This window comes from Berghia stephanieae, chromosome 11 (assembly GCF_034508935.2).
Source record: "Berghia stephanieae isolate SIO BIC M18660-M18661 chromosome 11, UCSD_Bste_1.3, whole genome shotgun sequence".
Lineage (NCBI taxonomy): Eukaryota > Metazoa > Mollusca > Gastropoda > Nudibranchia > Aeolidiidae > Berghia > Berghia stephanieae.
The window spans coordinates 30,147,184-30,174,624 of NC_088370.1; the positions used below are offsets into that span (position 1 = coordinate 30,147,184).

Sequence of the window (27,441 nt, forward strand, 5' to 3'; positions counted from 1 at the left end):
GTTTTTATAATTGAAAAATGTCTTATGGTATTTATTGTTATATTACAACATCATTGATTATATTTTTCTCCCGTCAATAGGGATGAATTGGTAGGTTGATATTGACTCTTTGAGATTCATGGGTTCATGGCAAAGAGCAAAGTTTTATATCTGTTTGTATTCTTGGTAATAAATGTGTGGTTAACGCAGCCAAGTAATCGACAACAGAGCTTATTTAGTTGTGTAATGAGACATGGCGTTATAATAGATTACATAAGACATTTGGATTTTATCACTGGAAATTAAGTTGAAATGATTTATGCGGAATATGAGTCAATCGTTGTTTTGTTTAGTTTTGTTTTGAAACGCGTTTCATCGTGATTTTTAAAGGAGACATATTCTCATAATAACGGAATAACGGACTTTTGGTTTAAAGTCAGAGAACAAATAAAATGACGGAGTATTAATTATTATGAAAGACTGATGTCTTGTAATGGGAGTTAAAATGTTATTACAGAAGAATAACAAAATATTGAAAATGCATTATCATGTCATGTGAGCTGATAATATTTGTGACACAAGTGGTTAACTTGTTAAGAATCAGCGAATTATAAGTAACCCATATGGTAAAATGCTGTATATGCATAGTGGGTAAATAAGCGCAGTGATGTAAGACGCGGTAATTAAAGTGCACACGATTTAAATTACGAGACGCAGGAATGAGGCGTTCGGGAATATTTTATTTTGCGTTTGATTAAAGCGCTTGGTTTAACATTATGAAATGATGCAGAAGGCGGAGAATTTTTATAAATACGATGCGCGTGGTTAAAGCGCACACATTTATCAATGCTATATTAAGAGGCGCGAGATAACGTCGCAATGAGTTATATGAATATTTTTATAAGCCGAGGGCAAAGGCGCGAAACATTGAATTTTTATTGACCAGAGTGTATATCGTTTCTGCAAATATTTTGATTATCATATTTTTCTCCTATAGATTCGCTGTTGTAATTGTAATCAATATTTACTGCGTGGTTTGAATTTAACATTTATATCATAAAGTGTGTAACTGAGTTGAAGAAGAAGTTATGTTCAATTGTCAAATCTTAAGTGTGTAATCAATCGGCAATCAGTTGAAATGGTAGGAAGTGCTACGATAACATAAACAAAATCATATTTCATTAAATTAGGGATTTTCTAAGGGGAATAATTCGAGTTAATCAAAGGCAGAAGTAGTGTTTGCACTAAAACATGATACAGTCATCACGAAAGAGGACACTTGCAACCATCAGTCATAACGGGAACGCTGATGACAACGACAGAGGCAACTCAAACACAGCCACAACAGAGGTCGGAAAATGTCCTAATCCCTTTGGTCTATCCACGAATACATTATAATGGAGTAACAATCTCGACTACGCCATTGATACGTCCAGAATCAACACAATCTACAGACTACAAATACACAGCAACCTCAATTACATCGTACCTTTCATCTTATACAAACTTGACAGAATTCATAAAATAATATCTGTATCAACACAGATTTCTTCCATGAACCTTTTTATATTTACATTCTTTATTGAACAATTGGATTACTTGTATTTACTTCTACGACAACAATACCCAACGATGTACGATGTCAATAATTACATAAACGTTCAAGATACGATTGTTTTTACAAAAACGATGTCCAATTGTGAACAATACTACTTCCTTCATATGCAGTGGTGAGCGTATTCAAATTTAAACTTATGTCAATATACAAGTGTGCAGCACCCATATCTACAACTTATAAACATTGAATATTATAATAACGCCTGTCTTAGTATCATTGTAAAAGATAAAGGCTATATATGTATATAAGACAATGCAGGAAAAAGTATCGCAAAACGCCACATGAGCGATTTCCTTGGATTCATTATCGTATGATATTCAACAACCTGCGTTCAAATAACGAAAATATTGTTGACCTTATTCGACCCTACTACATCCACTACTAGACTACGTTATTGTTACATCATCTACCTGGTGTTTGGACTCACGTCACCCACCGGTACTCTACAGATTACATCATCTACCTGGTGTGTACTCACATGCCACCTCATCGAAACTCGATCAACAAACACAGACAATTACAACACACGACCTCTGTCGACTACTACACACGAACTCTGTGTCAACACATGGCTGAGTTCACAACTTTCTTTTGACTTGCTGGATAAGTCAAACTTCATTTAAATTCAAGATCTCGCACACAGTTAATCTTGAATTTTTACAATTTCATCTACAATGAGATTCAACGTATACACGAGACAACCACAAATATCAACGAGGAGAATCGACCCAGATGCCGGAGATGAATGGATTACAGCGACGTCACAAGACCAAGAAACAACCCAACAGGTTAAGCATACGTTTGCTACCTGTAGAGTCTTTTTTCGTCCCAAATTCAAAAGACTCGAAAAATACAACACACTAATTACAAAAGTTGGTCACTTTAGTAACAGCCCACAATCACATACTGTGTTAGATTTTACTTATTTAGTTATTTACACTGTACTAAATATGAATAAGTCGGACAGACTAATGACTGATTATTTACTAAACACTAAATATGTGATGTGAACAAGTCGGACAGACTAATGTCTGATTATTTATTAAACACTAAATATTTGAATGTGAAGACATTATGGTGATAATTCTAAGACATTTACAGAGGAAAAAGTTTTTAATTAATTACCAATAAATAAAGTGAATTTATGACACTTGGGCTATGCAGTGACCACAACACACACAACAATGCAACACGTAGACTAGATACAATCACCTCAACTCTTATAGTTGATATATTTTTTTCATTACATGAAAACTCATTCTAAATGGAGACAATGACTTAATTAACAATTACTGACAATTTTCACCGGATGAATCATTCTCAAGATGAACTGTTTACGGAGAAATTTGTTACCTCTGATGGATGACCATAAAGAACATTTTGACTTCAAACTACACCGTCGTGACTTAAAAAGCTTAAAAACTGAAACATCAACAATGAACAATGAATGATAATAACTTCAACTTGAATTTTAAAAGGATGATAATGTTATTATTATGATTTATTTTTAATTATTTTTTTATTACTAATTGAAATATAATTCTTCGTATTTGAATCTAGATGTCTATGAAATATTATTTGTACCACATATTATAAGTTGGAATTAATGTAATAATGTTGTTTCAATGGAATCATACAATATAAGGGAATATACAAGGTACTGGTTTTGATATGTCAGTAAATGAGTAGACATACATGGAAGCTGAGATTATCACCCATGTCGTATAGAGTTGAATTTGAGATTGAATAAGACAACGTGAGTATATCACAAATGGAAATTGAACCATTCTTTTTCAAGCAAGAATATGGATATATGATGAAATATGACGGGAATTAACACTTGTATTGCTATGAAGATGGAATTTAAGATGAAAAGATAATTTTTCTTTGAACTTTTAATTAATTGATATTTTACGGTCGATGTTGTAATACCTTAAAAAGTATAATCGATATTTATATATCTAAATTTCAATCATCTTTGGTGTTGGTAAATTTAAATTTTAATCACTTTTAATTGGTCATTATCTCATTATCGATGTTGTAATACTTTAAAAACTATAATCGATATATACATAGATGTTGTAATCAACTTTGATGTTGATTTATCTCAAATTTAAACTTTTTAAAATATTTAACTGGCATACGTGTTGTCATGTTGATAAACTATTTCTTACATTTTATTATCTAATTCTAATTAGACGTTGCTTATAGATTGATCTCTTACTGATTTTTTAAAAAAATTGAAATTGTTTTTAACTCAATTTAAATTCTAAGAAAGGGGCGTATGTAAGAGAGTTAGCTTACAGCAAGTGGGTTTAATGAGTTCATGAATTTTGTATATCTGGTCATTATATTGAATACTAGAAAATTACTTTCTTTGATCGGTGTTACTTGGTATTTGGGGATAAAAGCATTAAGTTATAGTTGGTATTCATCATTTAGGCGTACGATATTATTTGGGCGTAGCGTATTTGATTATTTAGGCGTACGACCTTTGATTATTTAGGCGTAAAACTGACCTTTGGTGAAAGGAATTGTGGGACAGTTTACAATAGGATATAAAACAGTGTGTCTGATCAAACGGGGATCATTCTACCTTTTGATTCAGGATTCAACTTGACCATGAGTTGCACACTTTAAACCTTTTGTGCTCACCATCATTTATTTGCTTTTACGGACTTAGAAATATTCCACGTATATTGAAAATGGTTACTTAGGCAAAATTGACTTTACATGTGGACTGATTTTACGGATTTGGAATTTATGAAACTGATTGAATTATGACAATGCTATTTGATTTGGATTTGGAATTTATCATGATTTGGATTTTGAATTTATCACAAACAAATAAACTGTAAGAAATGAAACTTGGAATCTGGACTTTTATTTGAATGTTTTGGTGTTGTGCATTCAATTATCATCACCGGCCCTTGAACTCTTTCGTCATTATTAACATCTACATCACAACGCAAAGGATAATACTACCATCTATGAAAAACACCACTATGCGATCACAAGCCATTACATATGTGTGCAACTACCCCACATTATTATTATCGTGTAGACGGGACATGAGGTCTATAAGGCGCTATTACATTTTTGCAATGCAATATTATAATACCTAATAAGATCTAAACTAGGCCTGTAGGGTGGCCTTTGCTGTTGCCCTGTCACAGTGATAAACTACTGATATGCATTAGCTCTCTCGAGTTCACCCTCATGGAAAATCGAACAAATTGGTTCTACCCAATCACTGCTGGTTGGACAGGGAGGTTTAGAAAAAAAAATATCGATTTCACACGGGTTCGATCTTGGTCCCCTTGCATGTAAAGTGAGTACTCCACCGACTGAGCTATCGGAAATCCGCGACTGGTGTCATATAACACTAAAAAAAATATTTGAAAATAAGTCGGTCAGAGCATTATGACCTTTGGCGACTGAAAAAGAAAAACTGGGATAAATTCCGGCTCCGTAGAATTTGTAGCTATGAAGAACTTTTCTTTTTTTTTTCTTTTTTTTTTTTTTGTTGTTGTTTCTGTTATTTATTGAATACTTTATGATTGAGATTTTTTTATTATTATTATTATTCCGATAAGTGATCATGTCATAATTCTATTGATTTCCCCCTGACGATAACCGGCGTCAAATCAATCGGTGTCAGCCCCAGGAAATGATATACAAAGACGACCAGCACTACGTTCGCTTCTCTTTTGGATTTTATCGCTATCAACGATTTTATAAAGTAAAAAAATATGTGCTTCCGTGTACGAGCATTTTTTTAAAAATTGAACCAAAAAAAAAAGAAGGAAATCGAAATAAAAGTATTAATGCATCGCGTTTAGGTAAAATACTCAAAACATCCGCCTGAGGATATAGATGCTGTGCATTTGGCTATTAAACTCACAAGAATGTCATCCGGAAGTATAAAGGATAGACCAACACACAAAACTATGTGTAACCTTGAGCGTTTATAGTCTGGTTAATACAGTTTAGTGAGTATTAACCAGTAGATTTTTGACCAGTCTACACATGGAATTTGTGACACACCTTCACATGTGCTCGGACAAACATAGTTGTTTTTTTTTATATAGACAATAACGTAAGTGAAAACATTTGAGTTGTTCCCTTTTTAATAATAATAATAATATTAATAATAATAATAATAATAATAATAATAATAATAATAATAATAATAATAATAATATTAATAATAATAATAATAATAATAAATGGCATTTATATAGCGCTTTACCCCATTGTCACAGGCTCTAAGCGCTTTACAGTGATATAAAACAAAACATATTACAGTGAGACAAGTGTGAAGGAAACGTGATACGAATTCAATTTAACAACAACAAAATATGAAAATAATATTGCAACATTATGACGTAAAAAGATAAAACTTTAAGCGAGATTTGAACGTTGTCAACGAATCCGAGCATCTCACGTGTGATGGGAGAGAGTTCCAAAAATGGGGGGCCGAAAATTGAAAAGACTGTTCACCTAATTTACGCAATGGCTTAGGTTTGACAAGGATTGATTGGTCATTGTTTGGCCTCAAGTTTCCATTGGGGACATATATGTTTAGAGGGTCTTTAATATAGGAGGGACTGTTCGTGCTCAGGGATTTGTAGACAACAGTGCAAATCTTATAGGCAACTCTTTTTTCCACAGGAAGCCAATGTAACTCACGGAGAAGAAGAGTTGCTGACGGGTATTTTTTGTTATTGTGTACAATGAGCCTGGCTGCGTTATATTTTTACTTTTTTGAAAATATCAAATTAAGAAATTAAGGAGAAGTTACCGGTGTAACATAAAGAACTGAACAGGTGTCTATGAAAGGTGGCAGACTAAGCAAGAAAGAAAAATACAAGAAAGAAAAACCATCCCAAAAAATCAGTCGATCTCGACTGGGTGAAATCTCTGTGGTGTAATGGTAGCACGTCTGACCGGTAAATAGAAGGTCTGAGGTTCGATCCCCAGTCGAGGTCGACTGATATTTTTGGGATGGTTTTGGGGTTTTTTTCTTGTATTTTTCTTTCTTGTTTTGTCTGGCACCTTTCATACACACTTGTTCAGTTCCTTATCTTACACAGGTGACTGCTCCTTAATTTCTTAATTTGAAATTTTCAAAAAAGGAAAAATGGGGCAACTCAAATTATGTCTTCTTCCACGTCCTCTAGTGTTCAATGTATGTGCTGTTTGACGCAAGCGAGGGTTCACAGCGTAAAACGCCTACCCTTGTGAAGAATATAGGTATTAAAATTTATCCCAACTATCGGGAGCCTCTGTAATGTAATGGTAGCACGTCTGACCGGTAATCAGAAGGTTTGAGGTTTGATCCTCAGTCGAGGTCGACTAGTAGTAGTAGTAGCGTATCATCATCATCATCATTGCCTTTTTCACCCTGGGTCAGGGTATAGGCCACAGACAAACAGTTTCCATCCTTCTCTATCCTGAGCTAACTTTTTATCTCATTCCAGGTCTTATCACTCCTCTGTATATCAGCTTCTTTAATTCTTCTCCATGTTCCTCGTGGCCTTCCCCTTGATCTTCTGCCCTGAGGACTGGGTTCCAGTCCAATACTTTCTTTGTTATAGTTGAGTCATTCTTTCTAAGCGTGTGTCCAATCCACCTCCATCGTCTTCTTCCTATTTCCTCTCCCACTGGTTTCTGCTGTGTTCTTTTCCATACTTCTTCATTTTTTATTCTATCCATCCATTTTATTCTGAGTAGCTTACGCATGCACCTGTTTACGAAAATCTGTACCCTCCTTATATATGCCTGTGATACGTTCCAAGTTTCACATCCATACAGCGTATGGCTACACAAATTACGTTTGTCGATCCATGATGTCAGGTCATCTCCGGCCTTCTAATTTTGTTACTGGGCATTGCAGGACCAGATGATCGATGGTTTGACTTGACCCTTTGCAATATTGGCAGATTGGTGAGTCAATGAGTCTCCATCGATAGAGGCTTTCTTTACTGCGACCATGGTTGGTTCTAAGTCGGTTCGCGGTGACCCAGTGTTTTCTTTTTGCTGTTTTAAAGTCAGGCGTCACTTCCCTCGTAATGGCGCATAGAGTAACTTAGTAACTGGTTCTAAACTATCGGAACAATGGCGGACGCCCTTTTGAAATACTTCTCCGACGAGCATAAAAGTGTGTCAAGACGAGAAAAATATTATAAATCTGATCAAGTTACGACGTTTATACATTCTGATCACATGACTTGTGAAAAAGTTCTAGCAAGCATGAAGAATAAAAAGAACCGATTTTCTTTGTTTAGAACCAAGCTGCTCGTTGCTGGGCGGACGTGATATCAGACTATTGAATCCAATTATGCCTATTTGGGCTTTGTGGTCTTGTGTAAGGTCCTGGGTTCGAGCCTAGCTCGGGGTATAGTTGAGGTCTTTACTCACATTCTCTCATCATACTCAGGTGCAAAACGAGTACCCCGACCGTTGTCTCTGTCGGAAAAAAACATTGTAATATCGCCTAGCAGGGGCCCCGTCTCGTTCTACATGTCATGTGTTGCTAAGTGCTTTGATCTCTATATAATAATAATAATAATAATAATAATAATAATAATAATAATAATAATAATAATGATAATAATAATAATAATAATGATGATGATGATGATGATGATGATGATGATGATGATGATGATGATGATGATGATGATGATGATGATATGATAATAATGATAATAATAATAATAATAATAATAATAGTAAATAATATAATAATATATAATAATAATAATAATAATAATAATAATAATAAAAACAATAATGATAATAATAATAATAATAATAATAATAATAATAATAATAATAATAATAATAATAATATAATAATAATAATAATAATAATAATAATAATAATATAATATCTTTATTGTACATGAAGGCACTTTTTCATTTGGTTACAGCATATATACATAATATACGCAAACAGACATAAAATATATAAAAGCTCAACTCTTTTTTTAATGCTTAAATATAATTTATATTATGGCTACCGTTCATCTGTACGACAATACGCTTCAACAGTCGTAACGTCACTTCCCTCGTAATGACGCATGTTAACTTATGAAATATTTCTCTGACGAGTATAAAAGCTTATCCAGGGGGAGGGGGCGGGGGGTAAACATTAAAAATCTGATCATGTTTTGACTTTTACACATTCTGATCACAAGACATATGAAAAGTTCTAGTCAGCATGAAGAATAAAAAGTACAGATTTTCTTTGTTTAGAGCCAAGATGGCTGCCGTTGCTGGGCGACGTGACATCAGACTATTGAATCCAATTGTCAAGCTTATGATTTTTCATGACGCCTTTTAAATAATTTCATTCCACGCTTCTCTCCAGTAATAACGTTGAGATCGCCAGAGGTCCAGAATATTATAAAGACAGTAATAACAATATATTAAAAAATCTTTTGTTCAGAGAGCTTAAGAGTTAAATGTTTCCTTTTCCGCTTGATTAACTTCTTAGTTTATTAGCGTCATAATTCATTCATTAACCAGTTACCTGCCGTACCTTTACTGTGGAAAAAAATACGTGTTTTCACAATTTGGCCAGAAAACTCGCCCTTTCAATATCGATCAGTTTAAATGACCCCCATCTTGGCAATAACTCTCAAACATGAGACTTTGTAAAGACCTCGAGATGTTCCGGGTTTGAGAGGGTTTTTTGTTTGTTTTTTTGTTTTTTTTTTGTTTTTTTTTTTTTTTTGGGGGGGGGGGGGGTGGGGGGTTTGTTGTTTTTTTGTTTTTGTTTTTTGTTTTTTTTTTTTTGTTGGTTTTTTTTTTTTTTGTTTTTTTTTTTTTTGTTTTTGTTTTTTTTTTTTTTTTTTTTTTGTTTTTTTATTGTTTTTTTTATTATTATTTTTTTTTTTTTGCCAAGATGACGGTCATTTAAATCGATCAATATTTGAAGGACAAATTTTTATGGCTAAATTTTTAAATAACGTGTTTTTTCAGAGTATGACATTTTACTGGTTAATCAAACCTATACATTATAATGTACTGACGAGAGTCAGCGGGTCTCGGTTCTCTCAATTTATTCCTTTAACCACAAGTAATGGTTGGATAAGAATGGCAAATATACAAATAAGAACGGGATTAGCAGCAGTTGGATTAAGATTGCCAGATTGTTTCTGAAAAATTTGCCAAACAATTCAGAAAAATTAAAAAGACAAATTATCTTGTAACAAATTTTAAACGCCAAATAGGGAAGAAAAACATGATGTCAAAAAAAAAAACAAAAAAAAAAAAAAACAACAACAACAACAAAACCAACTGGTTCCTATCTCATTTAAAGTGCAAAACCTCTATTCCAGGGGATCAATACATACCTTGTATTGACTGATCTTTTGATTTCATAGTGATGGTATCGTATTTTCTAGTCTAAGTCTATTATGCTGGCTGTCAATGAAGATCACCCATTCTCGCTCTTTTACATCCCATAATTTGCCTTAAGAATCTGCTTATATATCCTGCTACTGAAATAGTTATGCCACCTGTATGTGACCTATTAAATATTAGTAATCCGAATGACTGGTTGCATAGAATTCAATTCAATTCAATTCAAACATTTTATGTTTAGGCAATTGCCAATATAACTCATACATGAATATAATATTTTCAAACAACAACAACAATAATAATAATAATGATAATGATAATAATAATAATAATAATAATAATAATAATAATAATAATAATAATAATAATAATAATAATAATATAATAATAATAATAATAATAATAATAATAATATAATTATTATTATTATTATTATTATTATTATTATTATTATTATTATTATTATAATATTTCTCTCTCTCTCTCTCTCTCTCTCTCTCTCTCTCTCTCTCTCTCCCTCTCTCTCTCTCTCTCTCTCTCCCTCTCTCTCTCTCTCTCTTTCTCTCTCTCTCATACACTCATACACACACACACTCTCTCTATCTATCTATCTATCTATCTATCTATCTCTCTCTCTCTCTCTCTCTCTCTCTCTCTCTCTCGATCCCATTGTTTTTACAGTCTGTCGTAATAACATTATCAGGCACAGAGTCAGAAAAATATCAATATTCGCGAAGTTTGAAATCACACTAAACCATAGATTTAAAGTACAAGACACAAATACTCAGTGAACGTCTTTTTCCGTGCAATGTTGATTATCACTTCTCCGTATGTAGGATGTGCTGTTGCTCCACAATGCAGCATTTAATAGATAGAACGAAGTGGACGTCACTCAGGCCTTTTTATTGTTTTTGTTTTGTTTTTTGGCCATCCACGTTTATGAGTAATTCTCACTAATCTGTATGAACCACACTATAAAGGTTCACGGTTACACATTTTTATGTGTTGGTCTATTATACTTCCGGATGGCAATGTTGTGAGCTTCTTAGCCAAGTGCATACTATCTATAGCTATTTTTTTTTATGATCCCCTGAACTAAAAGGGACCCGGGTTTGGGGAATTTTTGGCAAGCTGAAGCTCCTTGTAATCAATCGAAGGACGACTTTTCTGGCCAAAATTTTAATACGTGTTTTTATTTTTCAGAACACAGCTGTTCTATGTTTGGGATTTTGTAATGAATATATAGTTAGAATGAAGTTGACGTCACTCGGGTCTTTGTTATTGTTTTTGCCATCCGCGTTTATGAGTAATTTAAAGAAATGAACAGTGTGCATGTTTTGTTAAAGAAATATTATTTATCGCAAGATCTCACTGCTATTGTGTTTGAGTGATAAAATATAAATTTTTTTGTGTTAGTTGGGTGTGGAGTTTTGGGGGAAATTCTGAAAATAGCTGGTAAGGAGAGAGTAAACCAGACTATAAATGTTCATGGTTACATAGTTTTGTGTGTTGGCCCGTTATTGTTCCGGATGGCAATGTTTTGAGCTTCTTAGCCAAGCGCATACTATCTCTATAGATAGTTCGAAGATGACGTCACTCAGGCCTTTGTTATTGTTTTTGCCATCCGCGTTTGTGAGTTGTTCTCACTAAACTGTATTAACCAGACTATAAAAGTTCATGGTTACACAGAGTTTGTGTGTTGGTCCGTTATACTTCCGGATGGCAATGTTGTGAACTCCTTCGCCAAGCGCATACTATCTCTATAGAATAAATAAAGTGGATATCATACGGTTCTCTGTTATTGTTTTAGACCGTCAATGGGAACGATCTATATTTAGGTTTTCGTCCAACGAGTCATCCATCACATGATTTGTAGCTGACCAACGATTTGATATAGATAGTTCGAAGATGACGTCACTCAGGTCTTTGTTATTGTTTTTTGCCATCCGCGTTTATGAGTAATGCTCACTGAACTGTATTAACCCGACTATAAACGTTCATGGATACACACAGTTTTGTGTGTTGGTCCGTTATACTTCCGGATGGAAATGTTATGAGCTTCTTAGCCAAGCGCATATTATCTATTTCTTAACAATTGTAAACACGCTGCTTTGTTTATAAAAGTTATAAACATACCCATGTGTCAAGCTGAACAAAATAACCAATCATGATGTTAGATATTTCAAAATCTGTGAAAACTTTTCACTATATGGGGTTTTTATTTTTAGCACATTTTGCAATGTGACCAATGACCTCGAGCACATGGAAAGTTAATATCGATCATCCCCATTGGGTGGTAAGTTCTCATTGAAGTCCCTTTATAAAAGTCAAAGGTTTGCACATAGTTGTTGTGTGTGTGTGTGTGTGTGTGTGTGTGTGTTGGTACGATTAATCTACGGACATAACAGGTGAGTATTTTACTTGAATGTAATGATGGTATGAGTTTAAGTAAACTACTCACCAGTTCAGTCTGCAGAAAAATCTTACCGACACAAACACGATGTCTCACCTTTTTAAGTCTTTATTAAGAGAATTAAATGAAAAGTTATCGCCCAACTGGCGGTCTCAAAACAATGACAAAAAAAAAAAACTGAGTGACGTCAACTACATTCATTCTATACTATCAGCCTAAGGCTTAAAAACTAATAATAATCTACATGTATTTAAGGGTAATGCATGATTTCACATTTGAATTAATTTGAATAATCGATTCAATTATTCAGTTTTTACATTATAATTCTTTTTTCTTCTTTTTGTTTCTTTTTGATTATTCCTTTGATTTTGTTTCGCATTTTTAGATAACCGGTTACGGTTCATACCGCTTCTTTTTTTTAAAAAAAAAATGATAAAACTGTTATCTGAGCATTGAACAAGTTAACTGTCGTACTCTGGAAAGAAAAAACACGTATTTAACATTTTGGCCAAAAAAAATCGTCCTTCAAATATTGATCGATTTAAATTACCCTCATCATGACAAAAAATCTCAAACCTGGGACCTCGCCAGGTCTTTCTTAAGTCCTAAGTTTAAGAGTTTTTGCCAAGATATCGATCGATATTTGAAGGACCAATTTTCTGGCCAAATTTTTAAATACGCGTCTTACCAAAGTACGGGGGTAAACTGGTTGATTTAAATTAGTAACAAAAGGAACGTTTTTATGATTTTATTATGAACTTGGCTATGGTTATATCAAAACAAGTCTTTGTTACAAGTTAATTTAAAATCTGAATAGTGTCTGGTACTTATCATTGAAGATCTTCCCTTTAAAGCCTGGAGCGCACTTGAAAAAAATCTCACGCTAAAGCTATTTATATGACAGGCCGGTCGTTTGATTTTGTTTGGGTAAGCGTTGTCAGATTGTTGAATACGGAGAACAAAACTGTGATGTCAAAATACTGGTTCCAATCTGATTGGAAGTGTAAAGCGAGTTTCCGGAGGAATGGATTCATACACATCGTGTGAAACTGAACTTCTGGTTACAGAGTTATGACATCTGATTTTCTAGCCTAAATCAAAGCGGTCGTCAATAAAGATCATCCATCCTCGCTCTTTTTTACGCCACGTTAACTCTTAATTATAAGAATCTGCCTATAGATAGTTCGAAGATGACGTCATTCAGGTCTTTGTTTTTTATTGTTTTTTGCCATCCGCGTTTATGAGTAGTTCTCACTAAACTGTATTAACCAGACTATAAACCATCATGGTTACACACAGTTATGTGTGTTGGCCAGTTATACTTCCGGATGGCACTGTTGTGAACTTCTTAGCCAAGTGCATACTATCTATAGAAAGTATGCGCTTGGCTTTAAAAAAACTCACAACATTACCATCCGGAAGTATAACGGACCAACACACAAACTCTGTGTAACCTTGAACGTGTATAGTCTGGTTAATACATTTGAGTGAGAATTACTCATCAACATGGATGGCATTAAAACAATAACAAAGACTTGAGTGACGTCAACTTCATTCTATCTGTAAAGCCTGATACTAAAATAGTTATACCATCTTATGAAGCAATATAAGACAACCTATTCATTGTTAGTCATCCGGAGAAACTGGTTACACATTTCCAATGAGTTTTGAATCGGAACAGAGGAAGTTGTGACCTCACGACTTCTGATTCCCAACAATCCATTTGAGTGAAAATTACTCATAAACATGGATGGCATTAAAACAATAACAAAGACTTGAGTGACGTCAACTTTATTCTATCTGTAAACCCTAATACTAAAATAATTATACCATCTTATGAAGCAATATAAGACAACCTATTCATTGTTTATCCTCCGGAGAAACTGGTTACACACTTACAATAAGTTTTGAACCGGAACAGAGGAAGTTGTGACGTCACGACTTCTGCATCCCAACAATCCATTTTTTACATGTGACCAAGCGTCTCTAAACGGTATTGTGACAGAATGAACCTGACCTGACCTGACCTCAACAACTGAAATTTTAGCGACAGTTTTAGAATTTGAGTTAGGAAAAGTCCGTGACTCGATGGCTCAGTGATTACGGTGTCTCGTCTTAATAATAATAATAATAGATCTTGATTGTCCATAAATATGGCAATTTGTCATTTAGTTACACTTGTTATAACGTTAAACGATAACTGTAACATTGAACAGATATTTCACTCCTACTTATTTTCTCTCTCTCTCTCTCTCTCTCTCTCTCTCTCTCTCTCTCTCTCTCTCTCTCTCTCTCTCTCTCTCTCTCTCTCTCTCTCTCTCTTGTCTTGTCATTAGAGTCAAGCAATATTAGGCATGATTTAAACTGAGCTTTAAATTGTGCTTTTGTATAGCGCAATATCCACTAAATGTGCTCAAAGCGATTTACAAAGAGGGTCCCTGACCAACAGCAATACACGTAACATGTAGAACAAGACAAAACGCCTGTTAGGCGATATTACAATTTTTTTCCGACAGAGACAACGCTGTTGATGGCCAGGTATTTATTTCACACCTGAGTACGGTGAGAGAATGTGAATAAAGAGTCTTTTCCAAGGACTCAACTATGCGCCGAGCGAGGCTCGAACCCAGAAACTTTCGATCTTAAAGCGAGTGTCATACGACAAGACCACATAACCGCACATACCGCTGAGCCACGATGACCCATGATTAATTGTATTTTTAAAAAATTGATCTTTTATGATTAATGGCCTGATGGGTAACAGTAATCGCGGAAAATTCTGGTCCCGGCGTTGTTTCCTTGGGTAAAGCACTTTATTTACACATTATCCCACATGACATGTATGCGACTAAATAACTGGCTACAGGCAGTGATATAACATATTTTAATGAAGACTGGAGTAACCCAGGCGTCAGCCGCAGTGCAGCGCCACAAAGTAAGCTAGGGCGAGGTGATTTGCTCAAGGCCACACAGCGCGGCTGGTAGTCGAACTCAGTACCTTTCATTACGAAGAAAAGACAATACCGCTGAGCCACAATGACCTATGCTTAATTGTATTTTTTTAATTGATCTTTTATATAGCGCCATATCCAATAAAGGTGTCAAAGCGCTTTACAAGGGGTCTTTAGCCAACAACAACATTTAACATTTATAAGGACGAGACATAACGTATCTTAGGCGATATTACAAAAAAAAGTTTCGGACAGAAATAACAATGTTAACTCATTTTACACCAGAATACAGTGAGAGGATGTGGTTAAAGAGCATTTTCCAAGGACTCAACTAATTATGCGCCGCTCAGAGCTTGACTCGAACCCAAGACCTTCCTATCCAAAGACGATGGTCATAACACTAAACCGCATAGCCACACTACTTTCTTGTCCGATTATTTTTCTGTGTATTTTAAGCAAATCGCTGATGTATTTTCCGATTTTTCTTATATCTCGCCTTTATATTCTCTACACTCTTCGCCCCCCTCCCTTTCAATTTATCAAGCCTCGTTTAGCCACGTCATTAATCCAACATCGATTACGTTCATACAATTAACCGATAAATCGATATTGCTTAATGACCAATCAATTATTTCTGTGGAGGAAATTAACCATTTATAACGCCTCAATTAGTAACTGTTAAAATCCAATCAGTTTTCTTTGCTTCTCTCTCTCTCTCTCTCTCTCTCTCTCTCTCTCTCTCTCTCTCTCTCTCTCTCTCTCTCTCTCTCTCTCTCTCTCTCTTTCTTTCTTTCTTTCTCTCTCTCTCTCTCTCTCTCTCTCTCTCTCTCTCTCTCTTATATAATATATATATATATATATATATATATATATATATATATATATAATATAATATAAATGGATTCCCTCACTTAAATTGCCGAAACACATGGCTATTTAAGTGAGTGAATCCATTTATATTTATAGCTCTAACCAACATTATCGAGCAGTCTCGTACCTACAAGTACCCACAACACTCATAAATAAATAAGTGTATTTAATTTACTCATAGGCTTTCGCCAATAAATCATAAAATTTGATGACAACTTACATGAATGTGAAAATAAAAAAATGGTCAATGAAACTAATAAAATAAAATGATGCCATTAATGAGCACAAAACATACAACAATGGTAATAAGAATAATAAAAATAATAATAATAATAATAATAATGATAATAATAATAATAATAATAATAATAATAATAATAATAATAATAATAATAATAATAATAATAATAATAATAATAATAATAATAATAATAAAAACGATAATAATAATAATAATGATAATAATAATAATAATAATAATAATAATAATAATAATAATAATAATATTAATAATAATAATAATAATAATAATAATAATAATAATAACAACAACAACAACAATAATAATAATGATAATGATAACAATAGGAAATACGAACTTTGGGTCTTTTGCAGTGTAAAAGATTTAATCTCCACAATAATGTATAGATAGAACGAAATGACGTCTCTCGGGTCTTTGTTATTGTTTTTAGTAGCCAGCCATTTGTGTGAGTACTTATCACCAAATTGCATTAATCAGACTCTATATTTAAAACGAAATTTCCAGCTCCAATAACCCAATACTCTTCAACAGTCGTAACGTCACTTCCTTCCTAATGACGCATGGTAACTTAGTAACAATGGCTCTAAACTATCGGAACAATGGCGGACGCCGGTATGAAATATTTATCCGGCGAGAATAAAAGCGTATCCAGAGGGGGGGGGGGGGGGACATAAATTTGATCATGTTTTGACTTTTACACATTCTGATCACAAGGCATATGAAAAGTTCCAGCCAGCATGAAGAATAAAAAGTAATGATTTTCTTTGTTTAGAACCAAGATGGCCGCCGTTGCCGGGTGGCGTGACATCAGACTACTGAATCCAATTGATTATGAGCTTATTGATGTAATGAAAATCTCAAAAAATGATGCAAATTTGTGTCCATTACAACAATGTTAAACTAGACCGATAATTGCGCCCGGACTGTCAGACTCACATTTTATATACAGGTCGCTCTCAAAGCAATACTGTCCATTACAGCAATATGAAATGAAAGCAAAGCACATAATTGCGTTCGGTTATCAGACCTGCTAATATGTATACGTCGATCTCGACATAACACCTTTTTTTTTTTTAGAAAATGGGTCACATAAGTAGTTAAAGCTGTCTGGCCAAAATGTAAAATGTTATTTTGGCAGACTACAAGTTCCACCGTACATATTTTTTAAAAATTTTGGCCAGAAAACTCGTCTTTCAAATATCGACCGATTAAAATGGCCCTCATGATGTCAAAACTTTCAGACCTGGGAGTTCCTTGAAAACTTTCTCGAAATCCCAGGTTTGAGAGTTTTTGACAAGATCAGGGTAATTTGAATTGATCTATAGAAAATTTGGACAACCATTTTGGTTTTTAATTCTCACTATCTTATATCAATCAGACTGTAAACGCCAATTTATTTTTACATATAGTTTTGTGTGTTAGTACTTTATATCCGACTGGCGTATATTGTGAGTATTTTACCTAAACGCTTGCTTCGATAATTTGAAGGACGAGTTTTCTGGCCAAAATATTAAAAATTGTTTGTTGGTTTGGTTTTTTTTCTTTGTACCTACGGCAGTACAATTTTACATCGCTCTACATTTGTCTTTGTTGTCAGGCTTTTAAGGAAATGGCTCGTACGCATGAAATAGGCTTGTGTGTTAGAACTTTATATCCATCCGACTGGCGTATTTTGTGAGTATTTCACCTAAACGCAATATTTGAAGGACGAGTTTTCTGGCCAAAATATTAAAAAATGTTTTGTTTTGTTTTTGTTTTTGTTTTTGTTGTTTTTTTCTTTGTACCTACGACGGTACAATTTATTTACCTCCCTCTACATAATTTGTCTTTGTTGTCAGACTTTTAAGGAAATGACTCGTACGTATGAAATAGGCTTGTTTGATTTATCTAGGGTTAATGTATTACTAGCTACAGAAATTCCTCTAGACTGGTTGGTGTCATTTATCTTTCATTATCTATTGCTATTGTTTGTGTACATAAATATCGATGTCAGCGTATTACTTATCGATAAAGATCTTTACAAGTCAGTGTGTGTGAAACGGTGCCAGAGAAGGCAAGAAAGAAATATGCAAGACAAGAAAAAACAAACATTTCAAAAAATCAGTCTAACTCGAGGTATGAAACGATGCCAGACAAAGCAAGAGAGAAAAATACAAGAAAAAAAAACATTCCAAAAAATCAGTACCTCGTCATAGACTGATTTTTTTGGGGGGATTTTTTTTTTTCTTGTAATTTTCTTTCTTGTTTTCTCTAACGAGATAGATTGATGTTTTGGAGTCTTTTTTTTTTTTTTTTTGTATTTTTTTTTTTTTTGTTGTTGTTTTTTTTTTTTTTTTTTTTTTTTGTTTTTTTGTTTGGGTTTTTTTTTTTTTTTTTTGTATTTTTCTTTCTTGCTTTGTTTAGCACCGTCTCATATGCACTTGTTTAGATCTTTATTTCACACCGGTGCCTGCTCCCCAGTTTCACAATTACATATAGATAATACTATCGTGTGAATAAAAACTCATTCAAGCTGCCTAAGATAATTTTACTTTTATTTCAGTGTGGATCAGGAGTAAGGTGTCTCGTCTTGCCACAAAAGTCAAGCAATTTTACGCGTAATCAATGGTCTGATGGATTATAGTTATCGTAGAGGATTCTGGTCCCAACGTTGTGACTAAGGTAAGGCATTATTCACACGCATCAGGTGTAAAATGGGTACGTTGCCGTTGACAGCGAGGTCTCTGTCGGAAAAAAAAATTGTAATATCGCCCGTTATATATGTTATGTGTTGCTGTTGGTCAGGGAACCTTTGTGAAGCGCTTTAGACACGTTTAGTGGATACCGCGCAATATAAAAGCTCAAGTTTTTTTTTTCTTGGCAAATACTCTCAAACCTGGGACTTTAATGAAGACTTCCTTATAGTCCCAGGTTTTAGAGTTTTTGGCAAGATGAGGGTCATTTAAATCGATCGATATTTGGAGGACGATTTTTCCAACCAAGTGTCTTTCCATAGGACAACATATAACCCCCTCCTTACCAACCGTAGGAAAATCGTCACATTCGTTACGATGCAGCCAACATTTTTATCATTTTGATTTCTTTTGTACATCACAATATTTGAACAAAAATGTTTGCTATAGTTAAAGTACATTATATTGAAGAGATCGTTTAGCAGAACAAAATATGTATAGCAAAAACTAACAGGTTTTTGTTAGAGTGAAATAAATCTATTTTTCTGTAGATTGAGTGTGAATTTTTAGAGAAAATACAGAAAATGATCAGTAAGGAGAGAGTTAAACTGGTTAAATACAAATAATAGAATTATCACCTCTATTTCTTATAGATAGAACGAAGATGACGTCACTCAGGTCTTTGTTATAGTTTTTTTGCCATCCGCGTTTACGAGTAGTTCTCACTAAACTGTATTAACCAGACTATAAACGTTTAAGGTTACACATAGTTTTGTGTGTTGGTCCATTATACTTCCGGATGGCAATGTTATGAGTGTCTTAGCCAAGCGCATATATATATATATATATATATATATATATATATATATATATATATATGTATATATATAAATATATATATATATATATATATATATATATATATATATATATATATATATATATATTGAATCGTGTTTGATACAAATATGGTACGAAAAGTGCTCGACATGTAGTAATGGAGCGAATTATTGTTTAAAATATTTACCACAATGTTTGGGGCAGTCTACATCGATGTTTCAGGCTTAATTTGCCATCTTCAGGACTGAGTTGTTTTGACTGTTGTTGTTTCTTGAAGTGGTTCCGGTTTGAAGTTAATTAAGAGGAATTTGCGCCGATGGGGACACTTTCCGTAGATCTCACTTTTCATGTTGAGTGTGGCTTCATGAGGTTGTTTGATTATAGTATATTTTTCTTCCAGGCATAAGCTACATTGTTTTGATGTTGGTGTGTATCCTGTTGCTTTAGATAAAATTTTCCATGAAATGTTGTGGTCTATTTTGTTGTCTTTTAATTTCCAAATATGTTCGCTGAGTTTTGTGGATGTTTTTTTGTTAGTGTTTCTAAATGTTGAGGTGTGGAGGTTGTATCTTGTTTTGAAATTATTTTCTGTTAGTCCTACATATTTTTCTTGCTTGTTTGTTTTAGTTTCTGTGACTGTGGCTAGCAAGAAAAATATGTAGGACTAACAGAAAATAATTTCAAAACAAGATACAACCTCCACACCTCAACATTTAGAAACACTAACAAAAAAACATCCACAAAACTCAGCGAACATATTTGGAAATTAAAAGACAACAAAATAGACCACAACATTTCATGGAAAATTTTATCTAAAGCAACAGGATACACACCAACATCAAAACAATGTAGCTTATGCCTGGAAGAAAAATATACTATAATCAAACAACCTCATGAAGCCACACTCAACATGAAAAGTGAGATCTACGGAAAGTGTCCCCATCGGCGCAAATTCCTCTTAATTAACTTCAAACCGGAACCACTTCAAGAAACAACAACAGTCAAAACAACTCAGTCCTGAAGATGGCAAATTAAGCCTGAAACATCGATGTAGACTGCCCCAAACATTGTGGTAAATATTTTAAACAATATATATATATAATATATATATATATATATATATATATATATATATATATATATATATATAACGCATGCAGTAATATTCTAGTCTTAGCAGTTCACTGAGTTATCAGGGCAGAATAACGCAGTGTACTGTTGAAACTATATTATTGCGGACGTAGTAGTATTATTTGGAATATGAAGTGAAAAGTATATTATTATAATTCGAGCTCATGCAATTTAATAGCCGAGCACTCTAAGATTCGTGCGCATCAATATCTCTCGAAGATAGATAGATAGATAGATAGATAGATAGATAGATAGATAGATAGATAGATAGATAGATAGATAGATAGATAGCGGGGGGGGGGGGGAAGAGAGAAGGGAGAGGAAGTGATGGAAAAGAGAGAAAGAAAGAGAGAGACAGAGAGAGAGTGGGAGAAGGAGAGAGAGAGAGAGAGAGAGAGAGAGAGAGAGAGAGGGGGGGAGAGAGAGAGAAAGAACCATGGTATCTTATGTCTTGGACGCAATAAATATACAATGGATTCAATCTCCTTTCATGTTTAACGAGAATGGGTTAATATTTGCAAAATTAAAGAGTTTGTAATAGGCGATAAAATGTGAGTGTCCTTATTTATTTTACATGCTCTGATTAATATTATTTAGCACTCTAGTGTCTACAAGTACTCACTAACACCCATAAATATATTATAAGGCCTGAAACATCGATATAGACTGACTCCAACATTGTGGTAAATATTAAAATAATAATTCGCTCCATTGCTACATGTCGAGCACTTTTCGTACCATATTTGTATCCAACACGATTCAGTATATATATATATACAAGATATATATATATATATATGTGTGTGTGTGTGTGTGTGTGTGTGTGTGTGTGTGTGTGTATACCTCGAATAAGAGGCAAATAGTGTATCAAAGGAAAATAAAGCGAACCATAATAAAATTATCATTAACGCGCACACGTACAAACACATAAACACACACACACAAACACAGATACACACACACACACACACACACACACACACACAAAACAAATAATTGTAATCGGATATTAATCCTTCAGCTAATTCTTTTTGTCTGCCTATCTAGATTGAAATAATCTCCTATCGAACCGGGACAGACGATTTCATTATTATTCTGTATTTTAATGTAAATCATGCACGCCTCGTCGATGATCTATTTTTCAAATCTATTTTTAGGTTCATTGAGGACCGCCAAGTAAAGTAGTCCTTCACAGCCCATACGGCCCATGGAGCCGGAGTTTATTCCGGTTTCTATAGCGTGAAACAGACAATAGGAATTACGCTAGTCTACTAAAAAAAGTACTTTCCGACAGATCAAACAGACCCAGCTGCTACCCAATGACTACTGGGTTGGGGGGGGGGGTGGTCCGATAAAATCTTGACTTCACCGGGATAAATCTTGGTCCCTTTGCATGTGAAGTGAGATCTCTACCAACTGAGATATCGCCCCCCCCCCTCCCCCCCCCCTCCCACACACACACACATCAGAATGCCATGAATAAAAAAAAATCTTTTTGAGGTAGTGAGGGAGTCATACTTTCTTATATAAAAAAGAAACAAACAAAAACAAACGAACAAACAATTACAAAAACGATGATAGTGTTCATTCTGTCGGATAATGTCATTTTGGAAACATTTATATTTCGCCACAAATCATAGCTTTCTTTAGCAGATGCCTGCCAGCCATAGCTACATTGTATCCATGCATACCAGGCAATATAGGGTCATCCAGATTCTGAACTTTGCTCGCTATGTCACGTGTTTATATATATATATATATATATATATATATATATATATATATATATATATATATATATATATATATATAAAAGGGGGGGTGCGTGCATATATATTGTGCATGGAGGAGAGGAGAGGAGAGAGAGAGAAGAGGGATGAGAGAGAGAGAGAGAGAGAGAGAGAGGGGGGGGGGAGAGAGAGAGAGAGAGAGAGAGAGAGAGAGAGAGAGAGAGAGAGAGAGAGAGAGAGAGTTGTATTTTAAAATCAATTTTAAGGCATTCACCTTTCTACCTATGTAATGTACCTCAACCCGCCTCCCCCCCCCCCGCCCCACGCCCCTTCCCACCACTGCATCTAATCCTACTACCCCAAAAGGTATTTGGCATCGTCGGCGACACGACAATCGTGAATAAAACATGAAGTCAGCTCTAAATACATATGAGACGCTTTTTCAATTTTTGGCCAGAAAACTTTTACTTCATAAATCCATCGAATAAATTAACCTAAACTTGGTAAAATTCATTTTTAAGCCCGATACTTCTTTATAAGGATTCGCGGGCTTAAGAATTTTTTTTGACAAATTAGCGATAAATTTTATTCAATTTTATGACTTAATAATTTTCTAGCCAAAATAATAAAAAATAAAGAAGAAAATACTTCGGCATAATAGAAGACTAGACCGAATCAGTCTTCAATGTGGCAACAACCGTTGTCAAGGGCGACAACCAACGACGCTAATCTTCCATCTTGTTGTCTTGATTACATTGACGACTGGTTACGAGCCGACATGCCATCAACATGTCATGATGATTGGTCATTAAATTGGAATGAGGTGGTTCCAACGTGCGCGTGGTTGAAGGTCTGATAACCAAACGCTAATTATGGGCCTGTTTTAACATTGTTGTAATGGAAATATTTTGCGTTGATTTGAGCGTTTTTCCATTACAGCAATGAGACCATAACAATTTGGCTTATCAGACCTGCAAATAAATAGGCAAATCGGGTGATTCCTCAGACAAAATACATTTCATTTTATTTTTCCGAATAGAGATCTGAAAAACTGTATCTGAAATAGGGCCAAAGTCGAAAAGAAAAGAGGGGGGATCGATACACAGCGCAACTGATTACTGTATTTAAAATTTTGGCAAAAAAAAACTGTCTTTCAATTTTCATCGATTTAAATGATCCTAACCTAAGAAAAAAACTCTCAAACCTGGGACCTCGCAAAGTCCCAGATTTGAGAGAAAGAATATTGCCAAGATGAGGGTCAGTTTAATCGATTGAAATTTGAAGGACGAGTTTTCTGGCCAAATTTTGAAATATATGTTTTCCAGAGTGCGACAGTGAACTGGTTAAAATTGAGCTCGAATAAATAGTGACCCGCCTCCTCCATCCGTTATCATATTGAGGTGAACCAGATGATGAAAAGTAGTCCTTCAGAGCCCTAAGACCCGTGGAGCCGGAGTTTATCACGCTTTCTGTAGCGTGAAAAGGACAATAGCAATTGCTTGATACCATTTGGATAGGATGTTAGTCTATCGAAAATTACTTTCCACCAGATCTTAGAGACCCAGCTACCCATTTATTGATGGGTGGACAAGGGTAGGGGGGTGGGGAGATTTCGTCTGGTCCCTTTGCATGTGAAGCGAATGCTCTACCAATTGAGCTACCGGGACCCCCAACGACGAAAAGTGAATTTAAAATTAAATGATTCAGATGTGATATTTTACATTTAGCTCCTGAAGATATAGATAGATACTCCCGTGGTGGACAGGAGGTCACTTGTTGTGTCTTCTATACCCCTGTATCTGTTTTCTCCCATAGTGGGCAGGAGGTCACTTGTTGTGTCTTCTATACCCCTGTATCTGTTTTCTGAGTTACTTTCTGTCTTTGTCTTGGAATGGGATAACTTGGTTTTGTCCACGCCATTGCCGGAGTCATTGGCTGAGAGGGAAACAGTCAAATGTAGAGTGTTAATTTGGTGGGTGATATTCTTTTCCTTGTAAATCATCTCTCTGTTCTGTACTGATCGTTATATTTTTGTTTTGAATACATCTTGTAAACAGTTGACCCTGTTCCTCTTAGTGGGATCCTGTGCTAGTCTCTGAATGAGATGTTTAGGTGATCTCAAACGAAGTACATTGATAGTGTGCTCTTGGAATCTACATCTGTTCCCTATCTGAACCATACCCCAGTGTCTTACTTTTTATTGTGTGCTGTAATTGTAATTCTAGAATTTTTTAACAATCCCATTTTCTTCCCTTTAACTGGCGCTGATATGACCTAGGTGTCTTGAAAGCGCCGTAAAACCCTTTTAAAACAAAAAAAAAATTGGCAAAAATCTTATATTCAGTTCTGGCAAAAAATTCAATTTTCATCATCCCAGCGTAACACCGTTTTCAGACGATGGGTCATAATTAAGGGGAAAAATTGAATGTGCACAATGTTACCATTGCTGTTGTTGTTGTTGTTATTGTTGTTGTTGATGATGATGATGATGATGATGATGATGATGATGATGATGATGATGACGACGACGACGACGATGATGATGATGATGATGATGATGATGATGATGATGATGATGATGATGATGATGATGATGATGATGATGATGATGATGATGAGATTTTTAGTATAACCTTCCTTCCCTATTTCAATTATTTCACAGATCACACAAAGTCCAGACGAAAATCACTTTGCCATGCTAATGGTAACATTTTAGACTCCCTATACAAACACCGATACAGTCGTCCCCTCTTGATCCAACTCCGAGAATGAGATGTATGCTTCGACTCAACACTGACTTGTGCTAAAACGGGTACCAATTACTGGAATGATCACTCCAATATAATAATGTTCTGAATTAATTGGAAAATTCTAATATTTTAATCATCGTCATCATATCGTTTCACACCGTTGCTGGATCCATTTCATAGCCTCTGACTGCAGGTTCTACAGTCAGTGTCAGTAAACGTCAACCCCAAATTACATTTCAAGAGAAATCCATGGCGTCATGATGGCTGGTCTAAACGTGATGAATCGACGGTATCACCACGACAACATCATACAACACGACTATCTGGGCGGTACTGGTATCGTGAAGAGTAAAACCAGTATCGCTATCACCGGTAGCAGTAATCGGAATCATCATGGCGATATCAGGACCGATAAACGACACGAACGCAGCGCCAGAACAGGCAACGTCAACATGGTAAGCGATGTCACAAGATCTGGTGGAAGCGGCAGTCACGTGGGTGGCAGCAGTGGGACCAACGGCCAGATTGCCGGATCCAGAAAAAATAGTCGTCAAAGACAGGTAGGTTCTATTCCGACCTGATTTTCTTCCTCTTTCAACTCTTCTTCGTGCGGCTATGTGGTCTTGTGGTATCACACTCACCTTCGAACCAGAGGGTCAATAGTTCGAGTCCCGTTCTAAGCGGTGAATAGTTGAGTCCTTGGAAAAGGCTCTTTACTCACATTCTCTCATTGTACTCAGGTGTCAAATTAGCACCTTGTTAAGAGCGTTGTCTTTGTCCGAACACATAACTTGTAATATCGCCTATGTATTGTGTTGCTATTAGCTTGAGACCCGATTTGAGCACGTTTAGTAGATATTGCGCAATATAAATGCTCCAGTTTTGTTGGGTTTTTTTGTTATTTTTTTTCCTCCGGCTTAATAATAATAATAATAATAATAATAATAATAATAATAATAATAATAATAATAATAATAATAATAATAATAATAATAATAATAACACATGGCATTTATATCGCGCATTTTCATCACTGTGTGATGCTGGATTCGCGTTACAAATAAATGTACAAAAGTTACATATATAGAATGTATGCCACAATGATATCAATAGCAGCAGTGTACAAAGGACAAGACTGGTAATGATTTTATCTTACTCCTTCTTATCAACTTTCCTTCTTCTCGTTATGCGTGTTTGCCTTACTTTTAGACAACGTCTATTTCCTGGTGTTACTCTACTTATTCTTCCATTTCCTCTTCCTCAAATCCATATATCGTGTAAACCTCAGTTTTGGTTATACTAAGCTGCCAAAAGCTGTTTACTGTAAAAAGTGATGAATACAACACCTTAAAAAAAAAAGAACAAAATGTCAAACACGGAACGTAACGGGCTCAAACAGCAACAACAACAAAAACAACAACAACAACAAAAACAACAACAACAACAACATCATCAACAACAACAACAACAACAACAACAACAACAACAACAACAACAACAACAACAACAAGAAAAACATAAATACATTACTCAAACACCAGACAGACAACACATTTTTAAAATATTTTTGTTTGCCGTCTATCTGATTTTTAAATAATGTATTTATGATTATATTGTGTTTCGTTGCTGTTTGCTGAAGAAGGGCCCAAAATGTTCCGTGTTTGTTTTTTTGTTTTTTTGTTTTTTTGTTTTTTTTTTGTTTCTTTTTTGTTTTTTGTTTTTTTGTAAAGCTGTTATATTCATTTTTTGTTTATTACTTTTTCAAAGCCTAAGTTTTATATTTCTGATTACTTGTTTTAACTTTAAAATGTATACTTTTTCGCATCCCCTTCCCTCCGATATTATACCA

The 27,441-nt window shown here is 34.6% G+C and overlaps 1 protein-coding gene across 1 annotated transcript in view; it reads left to right on the top strand.

Moving 5' to 3' along the window:
- The window catches only part of LOC144956592 (uncharacterized), a 32,982-nt gene that overhangs the window by 2,501 nt on the left and 3,040 nt on the right, over positions 1-27,441 (top strand). The window contains exon 2 of the mRNA XM_078887191.1: positions 25,505-26,152. Within this exon, the coding sequence (XP_078743317.1) occupies positions 25,850-26,152 (303 nt within the window). The 5' untranslated portion in view covers positions 25,505-25,849. The remainder of the gene's footprint in view (positions 1-25,504; positions 26,153-27,441) is intronic.